Here is an 11219-nt window from a genome sequence, read left to right on the forward strand (position 1 = left end):
GCTTAAGAGAGATTTATTAGAGGGTTTTGATGGCTGAAGAGCACACCGTAGGCTGAACTTTCTGGAACAATCCCCAAAGCCTGCAAGGAAGCAACTGCCTCTTCACCATCAGAAAGTGGCCATTGCTCAGCACCTGCCAGGATGCCCCTGTGCCGCCACTGTGATTCTCCCCGCAAACTGGGTGCCCTGCACCTGCCTCTGGGGACTCACAGTTCAGTGATCACACCCGAGAAGACGTGCAGGCCGCAGCGTCCCCGCACGCCTGCCTTCCGGCACTCCCCGTGCACCCAGTGGGCAAGCCTCACGCTTACCTCCCAGTCTCGGTGCCAGGCTGGCTGAGAAAGGCTCCCCAGGGAGGCACTGCCAGGGCGGAGCAGGGTTGAGAGTCAGACCATGTCCCCTCCAGACCTCCAGTCTTATCTGAAGCCAGTTCATCGAAGCAGACAGCTTTGTTCCTGGAGGGGCGCAGTCGTGTTTTCTGTCACATGGTGATGTAGACAGGACTCTCCTGCTTCAGACTCAGCCCGTCAGCACGGACCTGGAGGAGGAGGCCCGTGTGGTGGGTCGAGGGAAGCGCAAGTGGAAGTTAGGGTCAGGCCGGTCGTCACTGTGGCGTGAACTCGCCCAGTGGTTTGTCTTTACAAACTGGCTGTCGGTTTGAGTTCTGTTTATAGTGTCTCCGTAATGGTAACAGTTGGAATTCGTTAGAGATGAATCTTGAAAATAATTGAAAGACTATCTTTTTCCTACGGGTGGATATAAAAGGTAATCCAAAGGGCCTGTATTTATGTGTTTGCTTTCTTTACAGATCCTAATAACATGACCATGCTCAACAGGACTTTTCATGATGAACCTTTGATTATGGAGTAAGTATGCATTTGCTTCCCTTTGAGTTGTTTTAAACTTACAAACATAAAATAAAATTTTTCACATGAAAAACTACTTTGCTGCCCGGCCAGTGTGGCTCAGCAGTTGAGCATTGACCTATGAACCAGGAGGTCACGGTTCAATTCCCTGTCAGGGAACATGCCCGGGTTGTGGGCTCGATCCCCAGTGGGGGGGCGTGCAGGAAGCAGCCGATCCATAATTCTCTCTCCCTCTTCTTCTCTCTGAAATCAATAAAAATATATATTTTTTAAAAACTACTTTGCTAAGTAGTATTGACACTAAATTCATTCTCCCTTTAAAGCCGATAGGGCCCGGGCTCTCAGTGATGTATTTATTTGCCATGATGGAGGAAAGAGGAAAATGAAATTCGCTATTTTTTAAAGAAGAGGGGATTTGTGTTTTCTTTCTGTTTCAGTAGTTTTGATTGTGTCTGTTACGGACCCATGGTGATTCCAGCCATGTCATTAATCAGGGAATTAAGAGAACTGCTTTGGGTAAAACTGTTACTTCATGGATGGATATCCAGAGTACAGGGTTGCCTCCTGCGTTTTACACGGGTTTTTATATTTAGGAGAAACTTCTGTCCTTTTTTACAGCTCTTCCTGGATGTTATCACTTATTTCCTCAATGCAGACCCATACAGGGATAAAATTAATACGGATTTCAGGGTTTTCGGGAATGTGGTGGAGATCATTTGGGGGACAAGCAGCACATGGCCACTCTGTCCTTTCCTAGTTATTAAAGTCACAGTCATGATATCAATAGGCCAGTGGCCCTCAGAGCTCTGTAAACCCATGGACTGATCTCCTTACGGCACTCAGCTTGGTTTCTTCCATTGCTGCATGTTTTCATTGTTACCGCAACATGCAGCGGCCCCTTTGGACTTGGATACCAGCCGGTTATTTCTCCTAAGTCCATCGACTGAACAGGTTGGGTCAGGTTCTGCAGTAAGTGGCGTCTCCGTGTCCCTCGGGGATGGACGCGGTCAGGCAGAGGTGGCGGCAGCCCCAGGGTCTAGAGCACAGGTTTCGTCCTGCTCACCCCGCACCCCTGTGTGCAGCCGGACCCTGAGACATGTGCTCTCCTCGTGGCCACGGCAGGAGGGCCGGAGCGTCTGGTGACCACAGCCAAACCGTTTGCCTGGAGGTGGCCCTGGCCCTTCTGCTGACCTTCCTGGACCACAGCAGATGCTGTGAGCATCCTGATGTCTCCCACCCCTCCCGGGGGTCCTTTTCCTTCTAAAGCCACGGTGGAGAATTGGATAACATCGCTGCCTCGTGTTTTCTTTTCAGCTTCAATGGTGATTTAATTCCTGATGTGTTTGGCGTCACGCATGAAGCCAGCCAGCCACAGATTCTGTTAGGAGGGTGAGTAAACGACATGCTTATTACCGTGTAATTCGGTGTAGGTGTCAGCCCTACGGGGACTGTGTCAGTGTGAGCCGATTGCATTAGCCACTGGAAACCTTTGGTGGGAAAGACGCGGAAAGGGCGTCTGGTCCGCGTGAGCGCTCCCAGGCCGTCCGGTTGGGGCTGCAAGTGCGCTCTGTGAGAGCAGCCGCATCTCCCCCGCCTTCTGGACACTGGAGACCCAGGCCCCGGGCCCGTGTGGAGGCTGGGTCATTGGATGGAGCCTGATTCTCCGCCTCAGCGCCCAGGCTCAGGGATGCACTGCCTTCCTTTTCCTTGTATTTGTTCAGTGAGCAATGACTGCTGTCAGAGTCAACATCCCTCCCTCGCCCTGGGGCCCTTCCGTGTACACTTTCTCCTTGACCAGTGGTGTGCGAGGACTCTTCCCGTCCCAGCAGCTGTTCTCAGAAGAAACCATCTGGAGCCTTGCAATTCTAAGATCGTTTTTTTAAATATATTTTTATTGATTTCAGAGAGGAAGGGAGAGGGACAGAGAGATAGAAACATCAATGATGAGATTCATGGATCAGCTGCCTCCTGCACGCCCCACAGTGGGGATCAAGCCCGAAACTTGGGCCTGTGCCCTGACCGGGAATCAAACCATGACCTCCTGGTTCACAGGTCAGTGCTCAACCACTGAGCCACGCCGGCCGGGCCAGTTCTAAGATCTTCATTACAGTTCCTCTAGGCTTAAAATAGAGCTGTCCTAGCACAGAATTCATGACAAGGCACTTTTCACTAGCCTGTTCCACTTGGCTACTTTCTTTTGTATCTGATAACAAAACCGCTAAGAGGGATTTTGCAAATGAAGCCACATTTTCGTTCCTGAGGACAGAGTACAGTATTTACTCTTGCCTTCCCAGCACACGGACACTTCCCTGGACCCATCATCTGCCCAGGGGCTTGGACATCAATGGCGGCTCCTTCTGTGCTTTGGAGAAGTCGCGTATTTTTGCGGTTAGGTTTTGAGATGTGATTCACAGGCACGCAGATGAGTCAGTTGTTAAAATTCAAGGTGAAGAGAAGCTCTCACACTTCCTGTCACTGTTTCCAAAGGTTTGCAGTAAAGAACGTGGGTGTCTTGCTGCTGTTCACAGTGACCTTTGACTTGCTGTGAATCCTGAACCAGAGACTTGTTTACCCCCCAAGCTGTGAAAAGCGCCTGGAAGAGAACCCTGGTTAACAGGCCAGTGGAGGGAGGTCCTGCTTTGGCTTTGCCAGCAGCCACGTGTGTGTGGGGTTGTGGGACCTGCCTTGGTGGCCAGGAGCCTTATATGTGTGGGGTTGTGGGACCTGCCTTCGTGGCCAGGAGCTGTGGCGGGGGGGGGGGGGGCGGTTGGGGGCTGCACGGGCCACTCCTGCCACAGCGAGGCCTGCGAGTTTGCCTGGGGCTGGGACTGCGCAGGAACCTGTCTAGTATCTTCATGAACTTTCTCCTGGGTCTACAGGAAACCTACCTAGAATGTCATGTGACAGTCGCATAGCTTATTTCCTTGTGAATTCTATATTAGATTTTGCTTCTCTGATGATTCATGAAAAACTATGGCTTTTAGAACTGGTTCTGGCCCTGGCTGGTTCACTGAATGGTCAGAGCAGGGTCCACAGGCCAAAGGGCTGCGGGTCCGTTCCCTGTCAAGGGCACGTACTTCGGTGGCAGGTTTGATCCCCGCCCTAGTCGGGGGATGTGGGGGAGGCAACCAGTCCTGTTTCTCTCTCTTTCTCTCCCCCTCCTACCTCCCTTCCACTCTCTCTAGAAATGAGTCAGGGGAGGGGGGGTATCCTCAGGTGAGGATTAAAAAAAACTTAATAATTGTCAATCTCTCCTGCTGGTGTCCTTATTTTAACATTGGCTGCTTTGGGTAGTCTGCCCTACCCTCTATAGTCTGTCCTTGGCCCGGCAGTTTTTATGATATTCCTTGAGATGCATATTCGCACATTTATGTGAACTGGAGAAATGAGGTCAGACTCCTTCAGACAGAAATAACTTTCTTTTGGAGGCTGGTGAGACAGTGAGGCCTGGCTCTGCGGATTGGATTATACGGCAGACGTTTCCCTACACTGAACCCGCAGCTACGCCAGCAGCTCTGCAGCTCCCTTTTTGCTTTTAATATGGAAAACCTGAAACGTATGCGCAGGGGAGGAGGACAGAGCCATGAATTTGTGCATAACGCACCAGTCATCCAGCTGTCGTCATCAACGCCTGACCAGTCTTAGCTCATTCACTTCTAGCTCCCTCCCCAGACGTGTGTAATCTGTGGCTAGCTGGCACGGCCATGGCATACTCAGCCCCAGGGCGCCTTATGTGCCGCCAGCTCAGCCTGGTTCAGAGACCCTGAGAGGGGACGGTGAAAGGATTAGAAAAGACAGACAAGAGAATGAAAGCTGGGTCTCGGTGGGACGCTGCCCTCTCGGATGGAGAGAGACAGCGCCAGCGCCCACAAGCCGTGTCTTTTATTTTATAGCAGATGCCACCAGGCAAAGTAAGAGCGTGGTCAAGATGTTTACAACGTTCTCGTGGATTTCAGTCCCACTCAATTACACGCACCTGAACTCTTATCACACAGGCACGTGGGGCCACGTGTTCGGACCACAGGTTCACGCTCACAACTACAGCTGTTGGCTATAATTGTGCTGGGAGGGCTCTGCCCTCCAAGCCGGGACTTGCACGTGGCCACGAGAGGACTGTGCCTTCTCATCAGTCCAAGGCTTGAACCTGTCCAAACACTGTAGCTGCTCTCCACAGTAATCTATACACGTTTGAGTATATAGCTCTAAAAAATAAGGATTTTAAAAAATAGATAATTACAGTATATCAGACCTAACAAAGTAAGAATAATTTCTTAGTATTATATTCCCAGGGAGATTTTAATAGGACATATGAACAGGATTTCTTAGCACCTAGTCTGTGAGGGCGAAGAGTGGGTGTAGACTGCTGATCCTGTCTCGCTCTAGCGGTGCCATAGGACACAGGAGCCAATCCATGATAAAGCTCCACTCGGCTCCTACAAATACCCATTTCCCGTACAATTTCACCTTTGGCTTAGTACGTGATCAAGCTGTATAAAGTGTGTTCTTATCAGTTGTACTCGTAGTTAAAATAACCTCAGGGTTTTTTAAACACTTGGATACATAAACAAAACCACTTAGATACCAATTTTAATTGACATACCAACTTGTAGACCTGCATTTCTTCAGAGACATAGGATCGAGTGATCGCTAAGAAGATCTCAGATATAGAAACTTTTCCATCATGGTGAAGTTCTGTAAGGAAGTGGGATGGAGGCACAACGTCAAGGATAGAGGGGACGGTTGCAATTAAAGAGGAGCAGCGTGTCATGTTTGTGTGTGGATGGCGGTCCCCGTAGCAACTCAGCATGGTAGTTATATTCCACTGGATGCATTTTTAAGAGTAACTGTTTTATTTTAAAATCTCAACAATTCTAATAGATTTGAAGATTTCCTATTTTGTAGCTATCTAGGCTGATGAAAATATTTAGGTTACATTTCTTAGAAATGAATTTAAATCCGTGTTCAAGGGCACACAGATTTTCAAAATTCTTTTAGAGCAGGGGTGGGCAAACTTTTTGACTCGAGGGCCACAATGGGTTCTTAAACTGGACCGGAGGGCCGGAACAAAAGCATGGATGGAGTGTTTGTGTAAACTAATATAAATTCAAAGTAAACATCATTACATAAAAGGGTACGGTCTTTTTTTTTTTAGTTTTATTCATTTCAAACAGGCCGGATCCGGCCCGCAGGCCGTAGTTTGCCCACGGCTGTTTTAGAGTCTGTCTGAGCAGAAATGTGTGAGGGCCAGTGGGCTAAAGAACGAGGCTGCCATGGCTGGTGTGGCTTAGTGGATAGAGCATCAGCTCCTGGACTGAAGGGTCTCGGGTTCGATTCTGGTCAAGGGCACGTACCTCGGTTGCAGGCTCAAACCCCAGCCCTGGTCAGTATGTGTGGGAGGCAACCAATTGATGTGCCTCTTTCACATCAATGTTCCTCTCTCTCTCTCCACCCTCCCAGCTCTCTCTTAAAATCAATGAAAAATATCCTCAGGTGAGGATATTTAAAAAAAAAAAAAAAAAAAAAAAAAAGAACGAGGCAGCTTGGAGAAGCAGGCTAGAGTCTAAGCTAGACCCATCTTTATGCCAGAGCCATCGCCTAGTCGGTGCCCTCACTGGGCTCCCTTGAACAATGATAACTCGGCACAGGCTGATGGGGGAAAGTGGGTGGACTAGCAGTCACTTCAAACAGCAGTTACCATAGGCAACCAAAAGCTGTGGTTGACATTAATTACATTTAAATGGATTCTTTGATAAATGCTGTTCTTTGAGATTAAGGGTGATGAGGCCCACAAATCAGAACACCTTGACATGAGTATGCTTCCCGTGGGGGGAAAAGCTAATAATTGGAATTTTCTACAGAGGTCAAGAAATGTCAACCAATACACTCAACCTGGCTCAGAACTGCCCACTTTCATCGCTGCTGTTTCTTCCTTTGTAATCAGAATAGCTTGTACTTGCGACCTTGGCCTTCCAATGGAGTTGAGCACGGATGAGATTATAGCTTATGTGAGCACAGTTGCTTGAAAACTACGGTGTCTGCTCTTATTACTGAAAAACTATGAGTACAAAGAGCCGCATTGAAGGTAGAAGGAAAAATGAATTCTATTTTGAACTGTAAAATTTTAAACCATTTGATTCTGATAAACAGCTGTATCTGTATTCCACTCTCAACCATGAACATGCAGCACGCCGTGGTACACAGCAGCGTGGTGCAAGGGCCCTGCATACATGTGAGGGTCAGGTAACCGCCTGTAGGAGGTGTCCATGTGACACAGCAGAGGACAGGCAGCGCATATCCACGTTAACATTGCGATGACCTGCAGGATTCATGTGAAATGTTCAGGGAGCAAGATCACAGCTAATGTTCGTGAGGAGTTTCCAACTCAGGCGTCTGAGGGGCCCAGGAGGAAGCGAAGGGATGACGCCGCTGCCTGCGGGCGCTTGCCAGGGGTTGTCAGGCCTGCTGATGTTCCCAGGGAAGCTGGAAATCCAGGTTTTTAGGTGAAACCTGACTTTTTACTTAAGTTTTAGCGGTGAATTCAAAACTTGTAAAACATTGTAAGGCTCAGATAAAACATCTTTCTACTGGATACGGCCCATCCCCTTTTTATTACTCTTTATCACTATTCTCAATTCTTCATTTGAAATGCACATTTTTGTCAAATAGTTCCTAGGAAAAATATCACCGGTTATTTGAAGTTTTCCAAAATTCTAGTTGTAGCTTACTTTAAAGCAAACCTGTAGAACATTCTATAGGCAATGAGATCAATAACTGTGCTGATAGTAATTAATCACAGACCCATGATTAACCTCATTAAGCTCAACTTCATAAAAGCCTGTTTTTATCTCAGTTTGGCCTATAATTACAAATTTGTTGGAAACATCAGGAAGCGCTTCTGAAATGACTTTGGGTTAAACTTGTCATAGAATCTCTAGCCTGAGTCTGATTATTTTGTTAGTAATTAAAAATACCTGAATGCTTAGAGTTTAAAGGACCGATGAATGCATGGCCTATCTTGAAAAGAAGTGAACCAGCCAGTATTCAATTGAACTTAATTGAAGTTATTTTAAGCATTTCTAACCGTGTGTAGTCTGAAAGAACACAGCATGAATGCCTGGCATTGAATTACCTTACAACAAATGCTAAATACAGTTTCTCAATTTATAAAATTCATCATAACCTTATATCATGGGGTTTTGGTTAAAATAATAAAATTAGGGTGTACCGGTAGTGCTGGGTTTTGTTTTTCCTGCCATGTTCAGCTTACAGCGGAGGCCCGATATGTGCTAAAAAGAGTGTATACGGAGGTCATCGGGAAGAAGTTACTCTTTGCAGAAAAATCCCTCCTGATGAATGCGTATTCTCTCTCCCAGGCTCCAACTGCCAAGCACAGATTAGCAATTGTTCCTCTCCACTCTCCAAACACATCAAAACTGAATTCACAAGCAAACCTTGTTTGCTGCACAGCCAGTTGGATGCTGTGTGGACAATTAAGTTGGACTTAATGAGCCTTAAATTGCTCTTCAGAGATGACGTGTCTGTACTTCCATAAGGGGCTGGACATAATGGGGGGGAGCAAATTCTAACTAGAAGCAGAGTGGGAGGTGCTACTGAAGCCTCTGACTCGGGGCGCCAGCATCTGGGCAGGTCCTGGTTAGGCGTCGTAGGCATAAAGCTAGGGGTCAGGGTGCCTGGAGCGGCTCACCCCTCAAAGAGAAGGTTCCTCCAGTGGCTGCAACACAAACCACAGCGCTGTTAGTGGAGAACGTGTTATAGGGAGAGGTCGGAGGAGAGCAAGGCCTTTTGCAGGAGGCTGATTTGTGTGGGGCCTTGCGGACGGGAATGCCTGCCGATGAACTGGGGGGATGCTTTCACGTAAGCATGCTCACCCCCCAGTTCTGCGGGTAGATGCCTCGTGTGGAAAGGCAGGGCCCTGTGTGAGTCTGTGTCTGAGCTTTGAGGGGTGCCGACCTGTTTCCCACAGGCGCTGGACCACTTCATACGCCTGGCTTTTGATGGTGCCATTCCTGGCCTGGGAGTGGTTGCTCACTGGTTTTGGTGTGCATTTCCTCACTGACAGATGATGTTAAGCATTTTTTGTTGGCTGGGCAGCCATTTGTATGTCTTCTTAGGAGAAATGGCTAGGCCGGGGCCGTTTTTAAATTAGGTTGTTTGTCTTTCTGATGTTGAGCTGTAAGAGTTGTTGATGTAGTCTGGGTACCAGAGCCTTATCAGAGATGAGATGTCTTACGATGTACAAAAGTTTTTAATTTTGATTAACCCAGTTCATCTATTTTTTCTTTTATTGCTTGTTATTTTGGTGTCATGCCTAAGAATCCATTTCCAAATCTAAGGTCATGAAGATTTATCACTGTTTTTTTAAGAGTTTTCTAATTTTAGCTCTTGGATCCATTTTGAGTTAATTTTTGTTATATGGTTTGAGGTAGAGTCTAAATTCTTCTGCATGGCTCAAACTTTGAAATTAATATTCATACAAGATAACCATTACTACAGTCTAGGAAAAAATATTTAATCATTTTTTCTTGTATTTAAAAAAAGATGTATAAATATAAGAGCTAAAACTATAAAACTCTCAGAAGAAAGCATAGCAGTAAAACTTCATGACCTTGGATTTGGAAATGAATTCTTATATATGACACCAAAAGGACAAGCAAAAAAGAAAAACTAGACATTGGCAAGTCATACATTGGATGAAGATCTAGTATTCAGTCTTTATAAAGAACTCTTACAACTCAAACATAAAGCAGTAAATAAGCCAATTTTCAAACAGGCAACGGCTTTGAATAGACACTTCTCCAAAGAAGATATACAAATGGCCAGCGAGCACAGGATAGTTATAATAAAACAAATGGACAGTAATAAGTGTTGACAAAGAAATGCAGATATTGGAACCCTCCTACATTGCTAGCGAGAATGTCAGATGGGGAAGCTTGGGTTATGTGAAACAGCTAAATAAAGGAAATAAAAATTTTTACACGTCTGCATGCACCGATTGTTTGTTTGTTTGTTTGTTTTAAAACAATGCTCATTTGATGTTTGACTTAAGAAAATCTTGGTGTTGTTTTTAGGAATTTATCCTGGCACCCTGCATTGACCACTAAAAGTAAAATGCGAATTCCACATTCTCACGCATTCATCGACCTGACTGGAGATTTCACAGCAGGTGAGCTGCACGTCCGTGTAAACGCCCTCTTTCGAACGGCCAAAGCGTTGTGAGGCCGTATTTCCTATGTTCCTAGCAAACACTTTCTAATCGGATGTTTAAATGCTTAACGAATGTGAGGAGGTCGGTGACATGGCTGCGTGGGGGGAGCAGGGCTGCGATGAGCAGGTACTGTTGTTTGCGTGCGGGCCGCATCGACATGTAGCTTTCCCACACGGAGCGTGTCAGGGTCACATGCAAAGCTTAGGACTGTGGCTGTGGGGACTTTATCTGAGCAGATGTAGACAATAATGGAGACTTTTTTTTTAAGAATTCTGTCCATTTTTCTGAAAAATACAAATTAAACCATTTCCACCCCTAAGATCTCATAAGGCTATCTTACAAATCCCTTCTAAATGCATTCGGTTTGAACCAATTTAAATTCTGTCGTAAATAATAGCTGATCGTTATCGGGAAGATGGAGCGGGCTGTGAGCTCCAGCTGCAGTGTTTCTGCTGTTCCCCTCGGTTCTCGACAAGGACGGGGCACCGGGGAGACAGAGGGCCGGGGATGCTGCTTGTGAGCAGCCTGCACCTTCTTTGACCCTCGCACGTGTTTATTCCTGAGCACGTCTGGCGGCAGCATCCCCCTCGCCTGTTTCATAACTGCTGGCACCTGTTATCCGTACCTGTGCTTAACCTTCCTCACCCGCGCTCCCCGACAGCCCAGAAAGCATTGCGTCCGGTCGTCACTGTGCTTTCTGACGCTGAGAGCACGTGCGCTGAAAGCAGGTGAACTGAGGCCGCGTGACCCCGGCAGAGCCTGCCCGCCTCACCTCAGGGCTCACGAGGCTGTGACTGCACGTGGCCTCAACCCCTGAAAACGTCAGGAAAGGCCGCTGACTCGCCAGCGGGTGAAAACGTGGGTGCTGTGGGAGCTGAAACGCTTCCCTCGCCGAGGCCGAGCCTCGCCGCAGCAGCAGGTGCGCTGAGAAGGGCCTGCCCTGCTGCGCGAGGCGGAGCGAGCCCCGCAGAGCTGCTGGCCCGTGGGGGCAGGACCTGGTCTGACGGAAAGTGTCTACTGAGGCGTCTCTTAGCGCGATTTTCTTAAAGAAGGGAAAGTAAACGTGGCCTCTAGTGAAAATTCACTAAAGGGTCGGCTCCCCTTCACGTTCCCTGGGGCTCGTGGAT

At 47.5% G+C, this 11219-nt stretch overlaps 1 protein-coding gene across 1 annotated transcript; it reads left to right on the forward strand.

The window, feature by feature from the left end:
• The first annotated feature begins 746 nt into the window (after positions 1 to 746).
• On the forward strand, positions 747 to 11154 carry LOC102441001 (T-cell immunomodulatory protein-like). The gene is made up of 4 exons (XM_023749264.1): positions 747 to 866; positions 2181 to 2255; positions 9956 to 10050; positions 10490 to 11154. The coding sequence occupies exons 1-4, from the start codon at positions 820 to 822 to the stop codon at positions 10630 to 10632; spliced, it is 360 nt and encodes a 119-aa protein (XP_023605032.1). The 5' UTR covers positions 747 to 819; the 3' UTR covers positions 10633 to 11154.
• Positions 11155 to 11219: the final 65 nt, after the last annotated feature.

This window comes from Myotis lucifugus, unplaced genomic scaffold, assembly GCF_000147115.1.
Source record: "Myotis lucifugus unplaced genomic scaffold, Myoluc2.0 scaffold_4754, whole genome shotgun sequence".
Taxonomy (NCBI): domain Eukaryota; kingdom Metazoa; phylum Chordata; class Mammalia; order Chiroptera; family Vespertilionidae; genus Myotis; species Myotis lucifugus.

Coding starts and splice junctions, on each gene's coding strand:
- LOC102441001 (XM_023749264.1), top strand. CDS start 820: ATGACCATGCTCAACAGGACTTTTCATGATGAACCTTTGATTATGGA. Junction 867..2,180: donor GATGAACCTTTGATTATGGA/GTAAGTATGCAT, acceptor TTTTCTTTTCAG/CTTCAATGGTGATTTAATTC. Junction 2,256..9,955: donor CCACAGATTCTGTTAGGAGG/GTGAGTAAACGA, acceptor TGTTGTTTTTAG/GAATTTATCCTGGCACCCTG.